Source organism: Xylocopa sonorina, chromosome 15 (genome assembly GCF_050948175.1).
Source record: "Xylocopa sonorina isolate GNS202 chromosome 15, iyXylSono1_principal, whole genome shotgun sequence".
Lineage (NCBI taxonomy): Eukaryota > Metazoa > Arthropoda > Insecta > Hymenoptera > Apidae > Xylocopa > Xylocopa sonorina.
Genome location: NC_135207.1, coordinates 6,482,531 through 6,506,247, shown reverse-complemented (window position 1 = coordinate 6,506,247; position 23,717 = coordinate 6,482,531). Strand labels below are relative to the sequence as shown.

The window sequence follows — 23,717 nt, the reverse complement described above, 5'->3', positions numbered from 1 at the left end:
CTTTAGGGCACTGATGCATATTGATCTTCCAGTATAATTTCGACTAACAATAAATTATCTGAAAATAATTGTGACGGTCAAAAACGTTTAGTTGTTTGAAGTTGTATGCACTGTGGCGAACAAATATCGATAGTTACGACTATCGACAATTACCGATAGTTTAGATAATTTGTCCAACCATCGATAAGTATCGATTATTTCCGACTGCAAAATTATTTGTTCGGGTCGATTTCTCTTGGTCTTCGTGTGAAATATGCAGAATTTCTATTACAATACGTGTCTTTGCGAATTGAAAAAAGGAAGAAATGTATAACCTTAAAAGTTATATATTTAGTTAAATATTGATATGTGAACAAATGGCAAAATAAAAATATGAAAGCTGTCAATCGTTAGAAAAATATCGATAGTTTTGAACAGAGTAAACTATCGATAATAGTCGATCTGTTGTCGATAGATTTCTATCGTTAATATACAGACACATGTACATACGTGTATGTACGCATGCCTCGATTCTATGTGCATACTCACTCTTACAAAGTTTTGTTTTCTCTTTCACAGTACCACGGAGAAGTAACATAAAAGTAAACGTTGTCATGCCATTGCAAGTTCACGACGTTCAGGTAATTTCTTCAAACGATACGCAACGTATAATGCGAACGAATGAAACACTTTATCTAGAGAAAAATCGTAACAAATTCAAATATTGTTCTCTAATGATGTTGTATATATTTTTCTATCTATACTGCAATTTTTATTATATCGATTACGTTTTTTCGTTAATTTTATCACCTTGCTATTTCTTGCCCGTATATTTCGAATATCCAAGGCATAATTTTCTACATGCTCGCATTTTGTGTACGTAGCAAAATGTTGTGGAGCCCATGCAAGTTGATGCTCCTACGGAAGATAATGACAATGCAGAAGAAGAGCCGTACATTGTGGAAAATCCAACTTTGGTAGGTCTTATTTTCACCATTGAATCTTTTAGCTATACATTATATTGGCATTAGTCACACGACGACATACACAAATTAAATGTTCAACCGAACAAGTATTTTTACAATTTTTTATTTCATTTACTCGTAGGATTTGGAAGTCTATGCTAATAGTTACATAGGCCTTGCCAAATTATATAGACTCATATACATAGCCGATCATTGTCCAATGCTAAGGATAGAGGCACTTAAAATGGCCATATCTTATGTGATGACAACGTATAATGTTTCCCTGTATGTGATACTGCACAAGAAATTAGTGCAAGCTGTAGGTACGCCTGGATTACCAGACGTTGCAGCGCAATCGACGTCTCAAGATATGCTAACTTTAGATCAAGCCTGGGTTGAATCTCGTTCTAAAAAGGCTGCATTGAAACTAGAAAAATTTGATACAGATCTTAAGAATTATAGAAGTAATTCAATCAAAGAAAGTATCAGAAGAGGTCACGACGATCTAGGCGATCATTATTTAGATTGCGGAGACCTCGTTCATGCCTTGAAGTGTTACTCGAGAGCGAGAGATTATTGCACAAGTGGGAAGCACATTGTAAACATGTGCCTAAATGTTATCAAGGTTTCGGTTTACTTGCAAAATTGGGCCCATGTATTAAGTTATGTAACAAAGGCTGAAAGTACACCAGACTTTTCCGACGTTCATGGCAAGGACAATAATCAGTCTATAGTAACAAAGTTGAAAGTCGCTGCTGGTCTCGCGGAACTAGCAACGAGAAAATATAAAATGGCCGCGAGACACTTTTTACAAGCGTCGTTAGATCACTGCGATTGTCCTGAATTATTATCTCCCGGAAATGTTGCATTATACGGAGGACTCTGTGCTTTGGCAACGTTCGACAGGCATGAATTGCAGAAACAGGTCATCTTTAGCAGTTCCTTTAAATTATTCCTAGAATTGGAACCGCAATTAAGAGATATCATCTTCAAATTTTACGAATCGAAGTATGCGTCGTGTTTGAAATTATTGGATGAGATTAAAGACAATATATTGTTGGATATGTATATAGCACCGCACGTTAATGTATTATACACGAAAATTCGTAACAGAGCGCTGATACAATACTTTAGTCCATATTTAAGTGCGGATATGAGACGTATGGCGACTGCTTTTAACAGGACTGTTTCCGAATTAGAGGACGAGCTTATGCAGTTGATTCTCGATGGCCAAATACAAGCTCGTATAGATTCCCATAACAAAGTAATTAACATGTTAACCTTTATATATGCGCACATATAAGTTTAAAACAATTATAAATATGAGTTAAATAGAATGTAAATTTTAATACATACGATGAACTCTACTATTTGCATTTAGATTCTATATGCAAAGGATGTTGATCAACGCAGTACAACTTTCGAGAAATCTATAAGTGTTGGAAAAGAATATCAGAGGCGTACGCGTATGTTAATCTTAAGGGCCGCGATGTTGAAACAACAAATTCAAGTTAAGGTAATCGTAGCCATTGCTTTTAAATACGGAAGGATGAAACACGAGAAATTTTAATATTCGTTTACATTCTAGTACACTTTTTCTTTTTTAATTACGCTTCAGAGTCCACAACGTGATAACACTCAAGGGGGAGAGATGTCAGTCACCTGGAAACAGTAGTTCAGTGGTAAGAAATTGAACTGTGATTTAAACTAACCTTCCTCGGGTTGATAAACATATTTGTGCAGATGAACTGCCACTGGTCAGTACGATACGCGGAGAAGTAGTTCGATACTATATTGGACACGTTATTAATAAATATTCAAAATCTGCTGATATGAATTTGAACGTTTAACAAACGCTGCGCAACATGTATATAATACACTATAACTAGAGATTAAGTATTTTCAAGAATGCGTTAATCGTACGTATAAATAAATCTTTGATAATATTTAATGTATTAAAAACTTTATTATTAATAAATACGTGAACGCCCTTTTTTCATGCATGAAAGCAACTTTTTCTATCGTATTATTTGTCGTTTTTATCGTCATTAATAATCGTGATCGCATACACAGTGTGTAGTGTGTGTGTGTGTGTGTGTGTGTGTGCTTAAGATTTGTCTAGAAACATGTAAATATCTTAAAGAATATTTTAGACAAAAATTGCAGGATACCAATAGGTACGTATGATGATCTTATGTAATAGATCTTGGAGGGATCTATGAAAATGACGTTCAAATTTTTTGGCGCAAACTTACATTTTTTATTATATGTTTTTATAGCTAACATCGAACTGTATTCAAAACACTACCTATAAAATGCACGCGTGGATATTGTTTTGAAAATGGTTCGATATTAATTATAAGAGTATTTAATAAAAGAATACAAAGTTTCATTTACACGTACCCCTTAGTACTCTATGATTTTCGTCTGAAATATTGTCAGCATATTTACACGTTTCCAGTAAAATCGCACATACTGTATAATTGCCAACATATAATTATTAAATTCAAGCATTATTACTTTATATTTGATTTATTCGCAAGATTGAATTATAAACAGTATGACAATTATAATACATAATTCTGTCAAAAGTAGCAAAATAATCGTGGTTTTCGTACACTTAATTAATATCGTGGCAACAAATTTGTACATTGTACATTCTTTATATATCGTGTAATTATATATTCTCCGATAAATTTCATTCAAATATTAACAGAAAGTATAAAGTGTCATTATAAAAATATAATAATCTTACAGTTATAGACATGATATTAAAAACATAATTAACTTTTAATTCGCACATGTCAGTTTGCACAATATTAATAACATTTGAACAACGATTATCTGAAATTAATTGCCGTGAATGTATAAATGCTTGGTTCGTCAAATCGAATTTTCAAATAAAAAATATTGTATACTTTACAGATACATAACTAGAGTAATAAAATTTAATTGTTCGATAAAATTGCAATAATCGATGCTTCAAAAATAATATGCGACAACAATTTAATCGATTTAGTAAACTATTAAACAAATGATAATATTTTACTCTAAAATTTCTTTGTATAAACAAACTATACTAAGATAGAATTTTTTTAATAAAAATGTGTGTACAAAAATGAACGAACTAAAGTATAAAAATTATACATGCATAACATTTTAAAATTTGCAATTAATAAGAAATATTTATGGTAATAACAACAGCAAGGTCTCCATTATTACTTTTCATTGTCAATCTGAAAAAATATTTTTCATGTTAGGAATAAAAAAAAATAATCATGTTTCTTACAGTAAGTCTTACTTGCCTTTATTAAAGTTTTAGTATTTTAAGTGCATAATGTGTTAGGAACTACGTAATAATGAAATATAATTATTTTGTGTATAATGTTAACATGAAATGATGTTAATTTCTAACATTTAATATGTGCATGCTATTATCGATGTCTCTTGATAAACATGATGGAAAAAAATGTACACGTAAACTATGTAGAAAAATATAACATGAATTTTTAAATTCTCATCATTGTAAACTATTACGAGTACAAGGTATTCTTCGGATTTATAAATTGAGCAAAAGTAGATCATTTATGAAGTTAAACAAAACATAATTTTTCGAATTACAGGTCTATATATTTGGAAAATTTTGGTTTTGATAAATTATTTGATAAACTATAAAATTTTCTATTTATTACGGGATTTTAAAAGTCTTTTAGTATTCACTGAGAGAAAAATGTCCATTCAAATGGCTTCGCAATCAATCCTGTCAACGTGAAATTAGCTTTTATATTTGTGAACATGTATTTTTGTGCGATATGTATTTTTTTATTCGAGAAAAATCACTCGTGATATTGGGAGTTTCTAAAAAATAAAAATCGATTTTAAATCGATAAGATAATAGCAAAATCTATATTAACAGGGCAATATTCACTCTTGGTGAGTATCTACTATAAGCATTTAAAGTCTTGTTAATATATATTTTAGAAAGATAATTTGTTTTTCACCAACTACTTCTTGAAGAAACCCTGTGTATTGCGCGGCAATTATTTGTGCGATGATGAATAATATGGTTCAAAACTGTTACGAAGGGAAATTGAAATGTACGTTAAATGCGCTTCAGTTTATATACCTTCATCATGGCTGAAATGCCAAACGCGGCAAGAATTCCCAAACCAAACGCTAAAACGTGTGGGGTATATTTAATTCCTGGTATATTTAGCCGTGTTAGCAGTAGGAATTGTAAGATGGACAATTTCTTCTCGCTATATGGTGGATAACGGCATCTGCAGTAAATGGTAAATAATTGTTTATGAATTCATTGCTTTTGTTAGATTACAGCATATACTGCCACTGAAAACTTTGAGCATGTTTCAAAATTGAATTGTGTATCACTATTCCAACAAATGAATGATATATATGGAAACGTTTGTTCTCTCCAAATAGCTAAATTATTCAAATTATTTAACAACAATATACAATGTAACTGTATGAAATATTACTTACGATCCGATTTTTTCAGATAGTTTATTAAAGTCTTTAATAAGACAGCCTTTTTTATGCACAAAAGTTTCATAAGTATATTTTCCATGATAGGCTCCTATGCCAGAATAACCAACACCACCAAATGGTATAGTATCAACTAAAAAGTGAATAATCACGTACAATTATCAATATATGATTAATATATTAATCGGTTATTGTTACATCATAAAATAAAAAACATTTTCCGATGAAATAATTTAATTAACTACTTGAAGCTTGCATAAGAATAAGATGAAATATAAGCAAAAGGACTATAATGTTAAGGGGATTTACATGCACATAGATTAACTAACTAACATTAAGAGGTAACTCTGGTTATTTATGTTACGATACATATGTTACAAAGCTTTGTTATTAACAGAAAGCAGTAATGAAAATAACCCAATACCTGTTCCATGCATCATTACATCATTAATGCAAACACCACCACTCGTTGTGTTGTCTAGAATCAACTTTGTAGTTTTCTCATCAATGCTAAATACATACAATGCTAATGGCTTCTCCCTATATGAAATTTTTATATAATACTTTGAAAAATATGGTTCGAAATGGTAATTTGTTGTCAACAGGAAATCAAATGAACTGAATCATTATATTTAGTACTACACTGATCATAGTAATTGAACAAATTATTAATATAATATTGAGGAAAGCCGTAATTACAAAAATATTACTCAAGACCAAATTACCATTTAATTTCACTTTGACAAACAATTTTAGGCTTGTGGGCAAAATAAAGTTAAATAAGTATATAATATAACAGTTGATAGTAACATATAGGACAGTGTAGATACATCAAACAGGGAGATGCATTTTTGAACCTTACTCCTGCAATTACAACAAATAATACACTAAAAGTCCCTTGAATTCTAACCAGCGGTAAAGACTCCAATTTATGATTTAAAATATCCAATTTGATAATCTGATAAAATAAAATTAAATTGTACAGAGAAAAATAATTACTTTCTTTTTTAAGTTTCGAAAATAAATATTTTTTGTTTTAAATTCATCATCATAATCATGGAGTTTGCAGTATTTGTAATTAAACATAATATATACATAATGTTTCGTGCATACAAGGAATATTTAGAAATAAATTAATTTTCGATACTGGTTGCAAAAGTATTGTTATCGAAGAATCTGTACAATTTGCACTGCCTATCTACATTCTGCGTAAAAAGCAATCTAGCATTCATTGCCTAATATCCTAACTCACCACAAAATGACATTATTGTCTCATTTACCGCTACGCTTCCAGTACGAGTTTGATTAATTAATAAATTTTGTATCCTTTTGTCCTTGGAAAATATATATAGTACAAGTGCGGATTCGCTAGATGACAAAAGATTACTTGCTGAATAAATATACGAAATTATATGGTGAATAATACATCCTGATACTATCAACCTTATGATTTAAATTGTTTAGTATGTATACTTTCGGTCGCTGTATATCACTTACTTTTTTAAGAGACTTGCATATTAAGAAAAATTTACAAGTAAGTAAACTTACCGACCATTTATAAAATTAATCGCTTCATAAGCATTATTTACATTTATAAATGGTAATATTGGTCCAAATATTTCATCTTGCATGACAGGATCCGTAGGCTTAACGTCAACGAGTATTGTTGGCGAGATAAACTTGTCGTTGGCATCACAGACACCTCCCAATGCTATTTTACCATTACTTAAATATTTCACGAGACGTCTATAAATGTACATAAGATACAGTTGAATATAAAATATAAAAAACACAAAATTACGAAATACTTTTAAACAGACTCAATGTCTAACTAAAAGACTTGTCATAGAATATAACTCACTGATAATTTTTTTCGTTAACTATACGTGCTAGGTCTCGGTTTTCCTTAATATTATCGCCATACCATTCTTTCAGAACTTCTTTTGCCTTTTGTATAAATTTATCTTGAATTTCAGGTGTGCAAAGTACATAATCGGGTGCAATGCATGTTTGACCCATATTAATGCATTTGCCCCACATTACTCTTTTCACTGTCACATCTAAATCCACCGTATTATCTATGTACACAGGGCTATAAATTGTAGAAGAATGTATTCATCAATTTTGAACTATCTTTTTAACTATTCATCACATTTTTAATATTTTCTAACGAGTGGACCCGCAGACCATTTACTTCCACCCCCCTACTACTTGAAATGAAAATATATTTATTTTTTACCTTTTACCGCCAAGTTCCAGTGTCACTGGGGTCAGAAATTTATTCGCTGCATCCTGAACGATTTTTCCGATTGAAGTTGATCCTGTGAAAAAAATGTAATCGAACCTTTGTTTAAGTAGCATTGCTGTCTCAGAAATGCCCCCTAATACAACATGAATACAGTCCTAGAAAAAATGAAAACATTACATATGTTAAAATATACGCAATTAACGTACGCGATTAACTTCATATGATTATACTTGAAAGAAATGCTTCTTAAAAATTCGTCCGAATGACAAACCTGATCTAAATATTTTGATAGCATTTCTGCAATAAGTTTCGATGTAGCTGGAGATATTTCTGATGGCTTCACGATAGCACAATTACCAGCAGCTATTGCACCTATTAGAGGAACTAAACATAGTTGGAGAGGATAGTTCCATGGAGATATAATGAGAACTACACCGTATGGATCTTTTTTAATTTGAATTTTGTCCAATATGTTAGCTGTTGGTTTTGGAGGCTAAAAGATATGGATAGTTACATTTTGTATTTACCTATGCAAATTAAATAATTTAAATTTAGACAGTCTAGCTATATATATAAAAAATACCTTGTCATCAGCTGACCATTCTTTAAGATTCATAATAGTCGTTTGGAGTTCAGCCTCTATCATTACTGTATCTAATGCAATAGTCTCAAATTTGCTCTAGAAAGATCAAATTTATTAGAGAATTACATGGTATATAGCTGTGAAGTAATTAATGTACAAATTCTTTTTGAAAATAATTATTTTACAAACCCTATGTAAATCAGAAGCAAAAGCAGAAACAATTTCCTGCTGGCATTCGTTCAACATAAGTTGTATTTGTTTTAACTGTTTTATTCTCCATTCTAGTGGTCTTGTTTTACCACTTAAGAATGTATTTCTTGCCTGTTCAAGAAGCTGAAAAAAAGTTATAGAATAAGCTATGCGTTTTAGTGTGTTTCCAAAATCTGCAAGAGATAGAATTGGTTGGACATTAGTGTACACCACGGAAAAAGTTAATATACTTACGCTTGCATAGTCCGTCATCATTTTCCCATTTGTTTGTGCTGGAACAAGAAAGTACAGATAACAAATAATTGCCGTAAACTTGAATTAAGTATAGAATGAAGTTATTTATACATCTATATTTATATACGAATGGTTACACGTACACAACGAAATAAATGTTAATCATTGCCATTGTTAATAGAAGACAATGTATAATTCATCTTTTCGGTGTTTCTTGCGTATCAGTTCGCATAACTTGCATTAATTTCATTGTGATTGTATTCGATCGGATCGAATCATTAATTAGTATTGAAGTTTCTAAAATTAATTGCTTAATTAAGTAACAATGTGAATATCAATTACTATATATATATATATATATATATTTTTTTTTTTTTAACTTTCAGATACACATTTCAATTCCGAGTTCGTGTATCAATATATTGTCAATGAAGCGTAAAGCTTCGATTTTTATGATTTATTATTCCAGACAGTACATCGTGTCAGTGACACAGCTGTAACATGACAGCATGCGTGTCACGACACGCCCCTCGTACGCGCTATTCTTATATTCCAGTTATAAATTATAAATTATTCTGGTACATTATTACGTCAAAGTTTATGTTACACTGATACGTTGGCACGTGTACATTTTTTTCTTATTTTTTATGGAAACTTAATGTACGATACATTCGTTTGCGAGACAACGCATTGAAGTATAAAAAGCTGTTGCTGTTGGTTGTTTTAATGTATAATATAGTAAACAGTTGTTCAATAGTGCAACTACTTTTGGGATCATGTAAAGCGGCAAGAATACATACCTTTCCGATATATTTATTAAATGCGTTAACTTCAATTAATAAATCTATAAAAACTAATTCGACTTTGTCCCGAATGATAATACAGGTATGACGAGAAATGCTTATATAATATATCAAAGGACTACAAATTCTTTTTACACATACGTATATAAATGGTAAGAAAGCAAAATGGAACGTGACGTAATGGGAACGATAAATTTGTTTTTCTGTGTACGAAAACGCAAACATAACAATCAAGTATCGTTGACAATCGTTACATATTTAGATGAGTGACTTAAAATATCTATGCAAATACACATGTTTTGAACGATGCCAGATATATATTGTACAGTTATCATTATAAATTCTTAAGAAAAAAAAAAAAAAAAAAAAAAAAAGAAAAAACAGATTGCTCTATATGTATAGCTTACACGATAAGGAAGTCATGGTCGTCTTACGAATTCTTTATAGGTGTCAGCACTACGTAAATTTCAAATAGGAATTGTAACGAAAAGGTCAGTCAGTTAGTTTTTCTATAATGGCGATAATAGCGGCGGTAATAGTCAAACTTTAATCTGTGATTATGCGTGCAAATATTTTACGTGCGTTGTGGTTTGATCCTTTTAGTGGAAGAATAGTTTATTAAGGTAACGTTGTCGTGCATTATAATAATCATGTCAAAAAGTGCTTTTTCTCAGTGAAACAGTTTGCAACATTAATCTACACCGTAAGTGGGGAACGTGCGGCTATTATGTATTTCTTGTGCGGCCTTTATAAAAGCTAGCTCTTTTATTAATTAACATTTCATTACGTATAGTACGATACAAAGTAGAATATTAATAGTGAATTATAAAAAATTATAACGGCCTTCTTTATTACTTCCTAATAGTAAAATGGTTCCCGACCTCTGGTCTACACGCTCAATCGACCAAATGAGATATTAACGTTCTCTACCAATTCGAGTGTATGTAATTGATATGAAATATTCATTCAAATTGATATTCGTTGAAAGTTATATCATCATTTAGTTAAACAGGAATTTATAGAAAAATTTTCATAAGAAGTCTGTGATAGAACATTGTAAACTCTTTGTTTATTTATATTAAATATGAATGAAAAGTAAAATACTTTTAATGTTTGATTTCAGTATCGTCTCATTGCCAGCTACACATTGATACAGATGCAATGGCGTGGGTCCGTTCATTCTTGCATGGTATGTGACAATATATATTGCTTAATTTTGTGGTAGTAGGTTATTAAATTATCATCAATTAACTGACAAGTAGTTAATATCGTGAATGAAGAAATGGTTTAACGGATAAAATAGTTATAGCGTCAGATTGAATCGTGTACACATTTACCGCCTTCGATTGCGCGCGAAATTCAAATGTCACGATGACTTGTCAGTAAAGACAATGATACTTCTCGGTAAAGGATGAATCGCAATTAGCAAGTGCATCGACAAATGTGTGTTGTTTGAATTACACGTTGAAGCATGCAACATTGCATTTCATTTTTTCAACAAATTCTTACCATTCGTGTTATCATAGCATTTTATCGCTGGTTCTACCAAAATTTTTAGTTCATGCTTCATTTTTGTTGTCTTTCTATGCTTTGCACTGATTTATAGCGATCTGCTTTCTAAATAGAATTAAAAATTGCATATAATACTTCCTGCTTCTAGAGAAAAATCTAATCGTACATGCACTCGACGACAACTGTTTGACCTTATCCAAAGATGTTGTTAGAACTCATTATCTACGCATAGAATTACTCTAATCTATTTCTCTGGTACTTTCTTTCCATGGCTAATAAAGGGTTCGGATGAATTCGAAAGTTTTATTGCACTCTATACTTCCGTTTTGTTACGAACTTTTTCTTACTTTCGATAGGTATAAGCATACAATTTTCTGTGTCCTCACTACGACATATCGATTTTGAAGACCCGATATTCATTTTTTTTTAAACGTTCTTAGATATCGTACGGTCTTTTTTTTTTACCGAAACTTATAGAAAGTTGCACACTTGCATCATCTTGCAAAATGAAAGAAAACCGATAAGATAAATCACGCGACTGAATAAAGGATAAAAAAGCTGACTTTGGTTGGTCAGGTACTCAGAAATAGAGCTGTCGAACAGTTGTTACGTTCAAATTATTCCATTGATGTAATTTACGATACAAGTATTACATATACGTAATTTATGAATATCTGTTCACCAGAATGCAACTTTTCAATTCACAATTCGCATTGAATAGAAGAACCATCAGACTCTTTTGTTAAATATAAGCAGTCGTACAGAACGGAAAAAACTTGAGTTATTCATTGATTTCGGATGCCATAAGCGGAAAGTAAACAGTATATTCTATAAAAGTATTAAAAATGTCTACACAGTCTCTACGTACTTTGCACCTCGTGCATTCCTCCAGACAGCTGATACGTACACATAGCACAAGATAATACGTAATCTAACATAATAATCAGTGTCCTAATTGCACCGTAAAAAACTGATGACTAATGTCGCGATGGAAGTAAAGAAATAATGTTCTCGTCTATCTCGAATTCATGATCATCTGTTCCTCTTTTAAATAATTTTGAATTAATTCCAAGTGTTTAGTCCCCTCCACAAAAATTGGTATTTAATTATCGTACGTTCACGATAGCTCTCTTCTTATTTTTAATATAAAAAATCGTTTGTAGCTACACACCTTTCATTTGTGAAAAATGAATTTTAGCGCAGTTATCGGTACGCTACTTTTTTCTCACTGTTTTAAGTTTATTCCTCTAGGTTGTTCTCCGCGTTACGTTTTAATGTAATCCGAGTTGGAACGTGAGTGTAAAAACCGCACAGACACTAAGAGCCAGATAAACCTTCTGTGACGATGTTCGCATGACCAGCTCTTTTAAATGTATCTCCACTAGCTCTTTTATATATAACTTTCCGCTTGCTATAACGTGCGCGTACCCGCGCCTGCGAAGAAGCACCGCGCCAGTATCACACGAAAAGTTACGCATTCTCGTCGTCTCTTTCATTTTCGTTATTCGAGTATTTCGACAAATTCACTATCGACGACACCACTTGAATTTATTTCTTTTTTTATTGGGATTTTGCAAAATCCTGAACGAATGAAAATGTATAAGAATATCAGAATTCCTTTATGACTAATCGTACAGATTTGTAGAAAGTGATCGATAATTAATTACGATTTTGAGATCTTTTAGAAAATTTTAGGCAAATATTAGCAAAGAATCAATTTTTTTGTCGTATAGATTTGCGCGCGTGTACATTATTTTTCATCTCTAGATAAGTAAAGACAAAAGGAGCGGGGGGGAAAAAAAAGAAGAAGACATAACGCTTCTTCTATTTTTCAACCGACTTCGTGTTTCTTGCTGCCTTAGGCTACGTCGTAACAAATGTATACGTTATTGAATGCAGGATGAACTCGTCAGACCACTTAGTAATTAATGTCAGCACTTAGAAGGTAAAATAATAATTTCATATACTGTACAGAGAGTATTTCAGAGAGAATGTTAATAGCCTTTGATTAACAGACAGACGTTAATTTCTTCGAAGAATGTTCTATATAAACAACAAGCACATTTTTAACAGTCTCTTCTTCTATAATTTTTACCATTCCGTCGATCTCGTAGCGATTGCGAAATTTTCGATCATAAGAAGTTGCTGATAATTAAGCACGGTAATACGTGTTATATAATATCACTCACTCGAATCTATGTTGTCTGACAGTTCTGATTGCAGATCGATCCGACATTCCTCCTCGATTGATTTCATACCTCCAGTCTCGTCGGAGATTGGTTCTTGACCGGATATGTCGATCGCCACTTCAGCCTGCAAGTAGACAAGTCAGATTTAAATTAGTATTAACACATTTTGCGCGTAATGTTACGCATCATAAAAATTGAATTAATTGTAGCCGCGTTCTTCTAAAGTTGATTTATCATAAGCGACGGTTCTTTCAGTTTGTATTTGAATTAATTTAAATAGCATGCAGGAGTGAAAGGCACACACGAGGAACGAGTGCTGATGGCTTAGAAGTAGTTGTCCATCATCAGGAACGCGCGGTTAGTACAGTTGCACTAGTCGAGAGGGAGTTGCCTTAATTATAATTTGAAACTCGAAAAGTAAACGAGTTGATTTCGTAGCTTCCTTATTCGTCATAAAAAACAGTTGTTCTGATTCTGGTTCAATTGCTCGTGTTTGAGATTGCGAATAAAAATGTTCAGTGAACAGAGAGTCAGCGATTGAGGTTTTCATTAGAATCATCCAGAAGAGAGACGGTTCAAGAAGCAAACGAGGTATCCCAGTTTTCGTAGTTGATAGCTAGCGGAAGTGAAAGTTTAGGCTACCGATCACTTTTCATTTCTACGGGATTTATCAATATCCTTACATCGGCGTTCTATCAAGGAAATTCTTGTGAATCCGAGAAGAAATCCAGGCTAATAGCTTTATTTTGCGTATTTTTAGAGAAGCAAATAAAAAGTTACGGCACGCATTCGTTTGACAGCACGATTATTTATAAAAACACACTGATTATACGTTTGTTAATTAAACTCGTAGTTAATCGAATTTTTTCGTCGCTCGATCATATCGTCAAACAGTAATTTATTCATCCGAATGCCTTTCGAGGTTGGAACTTGAATACTTACGGAAGAACCGCGTTTCTAAAGCACTATCCGTCGATAGGGTATTCGTGAAATTCTCAGATTCATCGAACGATTAGTCGTGTTCAACGGTGGACAATAGATTCTCGAGCTGAGGAAGGACGACGTTGCCTTTCACACAGCCGTACCAAGACTGAACAAGTAGAAATATCCTTTTCAAATGCCACACCATCGTAAAAGATGCAAAGTCAATACGATACGCTAAAAACTACCTGGCCACTTGTGAAATTTCCAACAGCAATTAGTTGCTGAAAAGGTTATCATTATCGTTGAAACTGAGAAGCATTTGCGATATTTGTTGAACTAAATAATAGTAGGTAATTAAAATATTTTACGCAATGAAATACTATTTTAAAATATCGTTTTTATCCAGATTTACTATAAACGAAAAGCAAAAGTTGTACTTTGGTCCAATGTTCCTACTTATGTTATATGGTAAAATCAGTACAGTGAAAACAGAAATTTGAGTGGACCGAAGCGTGGTTCGAAGTTGATCCGAATTAAAAACATAATCAGCATATATATATATATTATACGATTAAAATCGGAATATCGTTTGAATATGTAGATTTCGCGTCTGATTTGTATTATATGGTAATGTAGCAAATGCAAAAGAATACAGGAAACGATGGTAGCTTGTGGAATGAGCCGTTAACTGTAAATATCGCTCGGTACATCGTCGAGTTTTCTGAAAAGTATTGACAAAAATTGTTAATGCTGATTAACCAAAGATTGTATGTAACCGGAGCAAATATGCTCACTTTAGATTTAATTCATTTATTACAAAACAGTTTCAGTTACTACGCTATTACTAAGCTAAAATTAATTTATGTGCTGGTAGGAAAACCAGTATCTTTTTACGATAAAATAGTAAGTAATTAAATATTAATTACTAAGTATTTATTATTTCAATTCTACACTGTTAGTCATTCGTTCTGTATTCGCTAACTGTGTGAAATGCGTATAAATTATGCAAAATTCATCGGGATTAGAATTACATGTGGAATAGATAGATAATGTATTTCCTTGTATATAAAAACAGTGAACTAGTTTTACTAGGAAGTTTCCATTATTTCAAGGCATAATCTATAGTACGGTTTTACACTATGATTTATTCGTCGTTTTAACTTCGATTATTTCACTCTTCAGCGACCATAATAACGAAGCAATTCTTCAATTCTCACTGTCCTTCTTTCAAATTATTTTTTCACTTTTCTTCCTTGCGAATGATATCTATTTATATATGATAAATTGAAAATATTCGAAATATTAGATCACTATTAGGTCACTTGTCCAGTCGATACCACAAATTCTTCTCGCACTAATTCACTTTAACATTAATTCACTTCGATTCACTTTAAATCTTCCTTCTTATTCGCAAATAACCGTCCACGCAACTTATTTGCTTGATTCCAAAGTCTTTTCTAAAACATTCTCCCCTTCGATGAACGAATTAATGCCCTCGAACCTCACAAATAAACAGAAACGAATAAGAAACCTCTATTTTAACCGGTTTATAGTCGTTATACAGGTGTCAGGTATATTTCGGTGATTTCAACGAGCAGGTAGCACAGCCTGTTCGATTTTAATCCATTCCTCGAGTCCAGCTGCAAAAAATTCCACGTGTTTTTTTTTTTTTTTTTTCTTGAGAAGTCGAATGTACGTACATGTGTCTGTGTGTTGTATAAAAATTTATTTAGCAGGAATCGTTCAATTCAAATTTACTTTCTCCGGGTCTCATCGCTTCTTCAGTTGTACCGTTCAAATGATTTCGTTCCGGCAATTCACTGTTTGTTATTGCAGAGTTGTAATTATTTCTTCCTTTGGGATTTTCGATTGTCGACGCTCTGGACGTTTTACTTTTTTTTTTTTAGTTTAAATTTCGTTAAACGGCAACGCTTCGAAAGAAGATCGTGATCAGCGGTTTTCAAGCATCCACACTTACCATTTTTGTTCCTGGTTACGTTCTGACGCTCTACGTTCTACAATTGATAATCCGCTGTGTAGCTCGTTTAGCGATCGACCAATCAGGCAAAATCGATGAAGATTGGTTATTCAGTTTTGACGCAAATGGCTGGCAATGGCGCTGCCGATATGACGATGAAAGGCATATGTATAGTACGAAAATTATACATTGTGTCAGAGGGGTTGAGGTCGAGCTAGTTTGCATACAAAAACTGGCCAGGTAAATAGTGTCAGATTGTATCTTCCATGCCGTTTCGTATTCCCAATGTAACTCGAGAGATTCCTCGCGTTTGATTAAGATCTTTTATCCACGGATTCGTTAGTGTTTTTCAAATGAAAAGTCACTTAATTAGATCCAGAGATACAGATGATAATTCGATCTCTAGCGGATATGGTATTTAAGGAAGCTCTGTAAAAAATTTATCAACGAAATGTTGACACGTTATTTACTGTATTTATGTTGGCAAGTAGATACTAATGGTATTTACCACGTTCCCAAAAATAATCGATTCAAATGAAATGAAGTATAGAATTTGATCAATAGTGTGTATCAATATTTTGTGTGACTGTTTGTAGAATCATGTTATAAATACTAGATTACGTTGATATAGTATTATGAAGTGTGTAGAAATGTTGTGAAATGAATTTGCAGAAACCAGAAAGGAACGAAGATCAAGGATAAGAGAATTATGTTTTAGTCATCGTCTTTGGATGTAGTTATTTTTATCATATGCAGACCACGCATACTTTTATTGATGTAGTTAGGTCTTAAATAATCGCTTTGTAAGAGTTTTTCTGAAGTATTTATATTAATACCGATGTATTCTCCTTAGCACGTACACACTCGCGTGAGGAAAATGTAATCTAGAGAATTTAACACGTAATCTCTAACGGTATTACTTAACAACGTTAGAAAATCGAGTCACGGAACTCTGTTGAAAGAGTCAAGTCGATAAATGGAAGAACAAATCGTTACTTAACTGTTTGTTAATAGTTTTTGCATTGTTTCCCTGTTAGACTCAGAAACTCGTTGAGTTAAAGTTAATTGACTCTTTAGAAACACGTGAATAGCATTCGTAACGCGGATAATAATCGTTGATTTTACGAGAAATCGATTCAATGCCGATGCGAGATATATTAATTATTCTCTTTAGTTTCTGCGTGTACTTTTTTTATGTGCTAACAAATCACGAACGGTTAATGTCAACGGTGTCCGCCATATTGGAATCGTAAAATGCGTCAATATCAACGTGCACACTCCACTTCTCCGCCTTGACTTCATTAAACCGCTCACGGACGCTCTCAGATCCTTGTATCTCTGTAGTCCTGTTTCAGTCCTTGATATTGTGTGGTAATTATCTTTTAGGCGTGTTCATTACTTTGCAACCCGAAGGTTCGTACAAGAATACCTTCTTAGCCCGTTTGTACTAGCCTCGAGGAGACCACCAACGCCCATGACCCATTCGAATATTTGCCTAGGAAGGGGTCTTAGCCGCTTAGTTAAGAAAAAGTCAGGAATTGTTGGTAAAATTGTTAGGTATGTTTAAAAAACACCTTCATTTACAGTGATACGAAACGTACATAGTATATACATTTTCAATAAGTTTTAATTATCTAATTGTTTCACATTTCTTTAGTTGCCTCACTTTGTGGAATCAGTTCGTATTAGGTTAGTCTTGCATAGTGGCAGCTTTCGATAGTTCAGTCAATACCATTGACTAAGTCTTCTAAGAGCTCGTCTCCATTGAACTATTATTGGTTGATATCGGTCTCGGTTCTCCTGGCTGGGCTTGAACGTTGTCTGTACTTTTTGATACTGATAAACATCCTCTCTGTTCTTCCAGATACCTGCGTAGTGAATTGAAATATCTAAATTCACAGTATGCGAACGAAATTGTATAATAGAGCACAAGTGGCCTCGCATAATTGTTGTGCGATTCGTATGTGAACAGGGATAGAATGTAAAAATTCTAGAGAACCACTCGTCTTTCAGAACCGTCCTCGACATGCTCATTGAACGTATTAGTAATAAGTGCGTAGTATAAGAATGGTCGATGACAGAGTATAAAGGTACATCTATCGTTATAAATCTCTGTACATCCTAGATTGTAGCGGTCAAGTTATACTACGAGAAAGTGCAGTTAAATAAGCGCAACGCTTAGAACTTTCTCCGTTATTACGCGGGGAAAGTGGAATGGAAACTAGGTTGTATGGATTCGTATTATGTAACGACTACGGCTGGTTCATTCAGCATCTTACCGCATTGTATACCAGCCATGTATGCAACCCCTAAAATGGACATTTCTATGCTCGCCGCCCTCTCTACCTCGAGACCAGTCAGATCAGCCAGTAACTGCAGCACGAAATCATTTTTGGACACTCCTCCATCAACCCTGCGACATTTAATAGCCGTTCATTGTTTCAAGTTCAAACTTAGACATTCGAGAGAGTCGAGAAATTAGAATTAGGATTATAAATAGAAGGAAATAAAAGTCGTAAAGTTAGACAAGCAAAAAATTATGAAATTAGATTTGTAGCAGTCTGTGAGTAGGAGAGAAAGAAATGAAGGATTCGATTTAGACATTTAGAAAGTTTGAAGGAGTTCAGTACTGTTAGTAGCTGGTGGTACATATATGGTCGTATTGCACGTTTCAAATTTCTCTGAATTGTTTTGTGCAATAGACGGAAAAGATAGTCCAAGTAGATTCTTGATACGTTAACCCTCTGTTAATGGATGGTGACCCTTAATTTCCGCAATGATATCTATGCTAACCGTATTTTATGATAGCTAAAGCAAGTTTCTGTGCACAGCGATTCGTAAAGCAGTAATATCCTATAAACGATACTTTCTAACAGCGATCGAACAATGTGACTCTTCCCAGTGGTAGGCTTCATGCCTATAAAACCAGTGGCTGCTGAATAATCGTTTATAGGAGCCTGTAAAGAAATTGTATTATGCAAAGGGTGTACAGAAAAAAAGCAAACATAATAACGAAAATTATTCCTTTTCGAAGGGAAGCTATAACTTTTAGATATTGCCATTGAAAGCGCAAACATACTTGCAGTCCACTGAACGCAGGGACAAAATACACGCCATCGGTGTCGTTCACCGAGTTCGCGATACTTTCTGTTTCCTCTGGTTGGTCAATCAAACCTGAAACAAGCTACATTCTTAAAATTTTAGCGACTCGTTGAACAGCTAAACGTAAATCGTGCTACGAACACGTGAAATTTATTTACGCTTGCATCGAAATAACATTAGATAATTACCTATTTGTTTGGCCCATTCGATGAGAGTACCAGTGTCGTTTGAAGCACCTTCCACCATGTATACTAATTCATCGTTTATACGCCATCCGACAAGGGGATACAAGCCTGTCGAACAAAGTTATTGTTAAAAGTTAGCTAGCTAAAAAATATTTTTAGTTTGAATTAGTTGAATAGTCAATAATAATTACCCGTAACGGACGCGTGAGGTTTGGTTCCTGTGTTCACGTTTACAAAAGTCCCAGTTCCCATGGTAATCTTAAAATCGCCTGGCTGCGTTGATCTCGAACCGAACAGCGAAGCTGACTGGTCAGCCATCTATTTAAAGTAATGCTGTTAATCGTAACGTATTTTATTTTTATATCCGAATTTTTTAATAACTATATTGAAAACTAAAATAGGACGGTATAATTTACTGAACAAAGTATCGGGATTTCCATTCCAAGTGCCTCTTTCGATGTGACCCCAAAATCTCTGCTGGTATCCACCACTTCCGGAAAGATGCTGGACGGAAGTTTCAGCAAGTGTATCCATACCCCCGACCAGCACATAATAAACGGATCGAAAAGTCCGGTTGCCGATGCATTCGAAACATCTGTCACGTGCTTTCCTATAAAAAAAAGATACATGTACAGTTTCGTGGATTATCCTAAACATGTTAAACAATCTTCTACAATCGATCGAGGAAGTATTCCCAAATGTATGCAACACGTTTCATACAAATGAAGTCAGGAGAATTACAGTGTCGATAATATAGACAACTTAATGATAACGTAAATATTTTATTAGAAATATGGATGGTTAAATATTGAATTTAGTTACTTGCGGAGATCGGAAGGCAATATAAGACAATAGGAAAGCTTATGAACTATATCGATTAGGGATTTTCGAGTAGAAAGGATTAATGCGCCTGAAGCCCTATTAAGCTGTCCTATATTCACGCGTGTAGAAAAGCTAGTAGGAATCCAGGCGCATATGTTCGTCTAGTTGAAATTAGTAATCAAAGAGTAAAGCTTTACCAAATAATTCATATTCATCTTATTTTGATACGTAGAATTATCTTTTTCATTTATGAGCACCTGTACATATAACCGCACCGTAGATAAAGAGGTCAAATCGGCTGGTGTTTGTTAACTTAAAATAAGAGTATTGTTAAAACGTAATATGAAAGTGAATACCAGTCAATTTATACAAAAGCCAGGAATCAACACCACCAAAAACGGCATTCCCGCTGTTCGCAGCCTCCTGTAATCCTGGGACATGTTGTAGGACCCACAATAACCTCAGAGTCATCTGAATTATATCGTACAAATATACAAGTAATAAGAAATAAATCGTAATTTAAACAAATTCGTAGCTTCTCAACTGAGATTAAAGAAAATTAAACAACAAATTGTTTGACAATGATTATTTCCTAAAGTATATTAATTCCATTTAATCTTCTACGTCTGAATCACGATTATCGTCGTGTAAAATTAAGATAGAAAACAGTACGAACCTGCGTGTTCATAAATTTGAAAACACTGCAGGCCAGGAACCGTTTACGCCTTGTGATCGTATACAGAATTTGTGATCCCACTCGCATCAGTTTCATCGTGACCGACGAGTTCCATTCCTTGACCATGCTGTCAGCTCGCAGATCTTTCCATGTGATAAAACTGAAACACGTAACAAAAGTTAATGCCATCCGCGTGATTCAGTGAAAACGAAGAAGAAACGCTGGTTCTTCCTACTTGTGATAGTGTTTGCCGTCTTTTAAATTCCACGTGGTGAACGTGCCTCGTTGCGTGGAAATCCCGAGGCAGGCTATCGATTCCGGCTTTATTCCGCTTTCTGCCATAATAAGTCAGGGAATTTTAATTGCCCGAAATCTCGTGGTCTTGGCGCTGGTGATGTTCTTCGTTTATTGCATCTTACCTTCCAATGTTCTTTTTATTACGTACACTATGGTTCTCCATAGCTCGTCCGGATCTATCTCTACGTAGCCTGGCTCTGGATACAAGAGTCGGATCTGATGTTGAAAACAAAATTGGAAGTCTCGATTAAATATAATCCCGCTTAAAGTTAACATTTTTTTACTCAGCGATAGATAACCGTTTTAAAATATACAAATGGCTATCATGCGAGTCTCCTTATCGAACTAAATACAGATAATACATGTACGGAAGTATAATTATGATTCCGTTCATAAAATGAATATGCGAGAACTAAAGGGCAGTAGAAATATTAATGACATTGTTCTATTTGTTAAAGCAAATCTATTAATAAATAATTAGGTTTAATTGCATTTCTTACGCGGTATAAGCTATCTTAGATTAACTGATTTTTTCACTGGTACATGGAATTATGCAAATGACACGACTCCGTCGACCTTACTTCTATTACTATTAACTGCAATTTATAAGTTATTTAAATAATAACGCGTTTCGATTTCTTGATCATTTGTTTAATATGTACGATTCCTACTTTGACTGATAATAATTATATCTATCGTATCGTGTAACGAGACATGTGTTAATACACGGATAAAAACAATATCGATATTAATGATAATTATATTAGAGCTATTGTATCACTTTAAGTTCTTAGCTTCAAATCGGTTGAACGATCTGTTAAGTGAATTCATCATTTATTCAATGTTCGGTAATTTATAAGAAAAATGTTGAGCTTTTTTGTTATAATGAATATAACGGTATTACTTATATAACAATTAGTTACTATAACGAAAGATAGAAAAATGAAGTGTCTTACAGACGAGATCACGATTTTATTGCTGCAACACAGTAACTAACAACACAGTAAGAGAGATTTGTATATAAGGATAATTCATTTCCTTAGAATTGTATCTTATTTGTTTGAAACTAAAGACTTATCTATTTATTTCTCGCTATTTTATCATTGGTAGATTACTTTATGCTTCGTGAAAATTAGCTTTCTCCCGAAGTCGAGACACAGTTTTCCTATATAGTGTTAGAATGCTTGTGAATACGATTGAACGTAATTTTGCAGTGTATCATCGCTATGTAGGTTGTAGAATCAGTGAAATATTAAAGCTTTTGCTGACGTTGGATATGAGACACTTTCTTGGAGTCCATCGCTATCGATGCGTTTACAGCTATACTATATAAAGTAATTAAAGGTTTGAATTAAAATTTTCCTACGCTTATCCAGAAGTCCATAAACAATTTTTTTTTATCCTCGAGCGGATTAATAAATTCATATAAACCCAAGGCCGATTCTAGAACGCAGCCACTACCTTAAATTGAAAGATGAGGCTATCAAAATACGCAATTAATATTTGACGCAGAATCATGTGATCTCCGTCGAAGGTGAACCTCTTTCATTTAATTGCCACTACAATCCAGCATAAAATTCTTCCTATCCAATATTGTAGCATGCATTTTTTAAATCACCGTTCCTCAGAGGCTCGCATACACCCATACGTATTGACGATATTCGCGTCAAATTTAATCTAAACAAAATTTACCTGTGTAAATAGTAACTTTTTTTGAGTGTACTAACTAGTATCAATCATACAATGAATAGATATTTACATCGCCAAGAGATATCATTCATGCTTCTCACTCCTTCCCATACACATCTCTATCGCTACTGTATTCATTCGATATACGATATACGATATATAAAAGAACAAAAAAATAGGGAATAAACGAAACTATCTTCTAGTCTCCAATATTTGATGACAACAATACCAAACCTTATCCGCGCAGAATGCAACGGTGTTCGTCTGCTCGTCGATCAGATAGAAACGCACAGTGGTGGTGCCCACGTCGAGGGCGCCTACGTATTTCATTCTATCCAAACGACGATTCGAGCCAATCTTTCATTCAAATCCACGTATGTCGGTCCCACCGATTAAGAGACGCGTGTTTTTTCACAGACGAGGAAGAACGTACGGGGGCCACGATATCGAACGAACGATTGCATGGAGAACGCGCGGCAGACTGACTTATCACGCGTGCTGGCGTGTTCCAAGTGGAACGGTGTAAATACATATTACGCATGCTCTGTTAGCCACTTTATCGGGATTACACGCACGTATCGTCGGATACATAGCTATGAACTCATTCGACAAGCGAGGAACCTTTGCTGCAATTGAACCGCCAAGCGGAAACGAAGTCCGCCATGCCGAAAAAACATTCGAATTACTTTCGCACCTTTGGCCGATGGGCAATTAAATTAGTTAAACGACTCTCATTTCGCTTTATAGCCTTTGGACGCGATTCTTGGCAACTTTGTTGGTGGATATAATTTGAGGTTGATTAAAGTTTGAACGGTGAA

The 23,717-nt window shown here is 33.7% G+C and overlaps 3 protein-coding genes across 7 annotated transcripts; 1 reads left to right on the top strand and 2 right to left on the bottom strand.

The window, feature by feature from the left end:
• The first annotated feature begins 484 nt into the window (after positions 1-484).
• Positions 485-2,952, top strand: Csn1b (COP9 signalosome subunit 1b). The gene is made up of 6 exons (XM_076907242.1): positions 485-620; positions 864-956; positions 1,087-2,208; positions 2,326-2,460; positions 2,563-2,626; positions 2,688-2,952. Exons 1-5 carry the CDS (start codon positions 594-596, stop codon positions 2,617-2,619), a joined length of 1,434 nt encoding a protein of 477 aa, XP_076763357.1. The 5' UTR covers positions 485-593; the 3' UTR covers positions 2,620-2,626; positions 2,688-2,952.
• A 1,041-nt stretch (positions 2,953-3,993) lies between these two features.
• Aldh-iii (Aldehyde dehydrogenase type III) lies at positions 3,994-16,244 on the bottom strand. Of its 4 annotated transcripts, XM_076907093.1 has the most exons (13): positions 16,129-16,244; positions 13,227-13,350; positions 8,723-8,760; positions 8,468-8,611; positions 8,279-8,374; positions 7,967-8,188; positions 7,687-7,850; positions 7,309-7,539; positions 6,996-7,193; positions 5,872-5,987; positions 5,445-5,580; positions 5,071-5,224; positions 3,994-4,180 (listed from the first exon to the last, which is right to left on the bottom strand). In XM_076907093.1, the coding sequence occupies exons 1-13, from the start codon at positions 16,129-16,131 to the stop codon at positions 4,163-4,165; spliced, it is 1,644 nt and encodes a 547-aa protein (XP_076763208.1). In that variant the 5' UTR covers positions 16,132-16,244; the 3' UTR covers positions 3,994-4,162. The 4 variants fall into 4 exon arrangements, 3 of the variants coding, with proteins under 3 accessions (XP_076763208.1, XP_076763207.1, XP_076763206.1); XM_076907092.1 differs by lacking the exons at positions 3,994-4,180; positions 5,872-5,987 and adding an exon at positions 6,700-6,815 and having other exon boundaries at positions 4,908-5,224; XM_076907091.1 differs by lacking the exon at positions 3,994-4,180 and having other exon boundaries at positions 4,909-5,224.
• A 1,464-nt stretch (positions 16,245-17,708) lies between these two features.
• Positions 17,709-23,275, bottom strand: LOC143430615 (glycerol kinase 5). 2 transcript variants are annotated; one of them, XM_076906968.1, is made up of 12 exons: positions 23,134-23,275; positions 21,333-21,426; positions 21,149-21,248; positions 20,914-21,073; positions 20,594-20,708; positions 19,832-20,025; positions 19,607-19,733; positions 19,419-19,523; positions 19,208-19,302; positions 18,922-19,085; positions 18,408-18,541; positions 17,709-17,996 (listed from the first exon to the last, which is right to left on the bottom strand). In XM_076906968.1, the coding sequence occupies exons 1-12, from the start codon at positions 23,227-23,229 to the stop codon at positions 17,854-17,856; spliced, it is 1,527 nt and encodes a 508-aa protein (XP_076763083.1). In that variant the 5' UTR covers positions 23,230-23,275; the 3' UTR covers positions 17,709-17,853. The 2 variants fall into 2 exon arrangements, 1 of the variants encoding a protein (XP_076763083.1); XR_013102640.1 differs by having other exon boundaries at positions 17,866-17,996; positions 18,995-19,085.
• Positions 23,276-23,717: the final 442 nt, after the last annotated feature.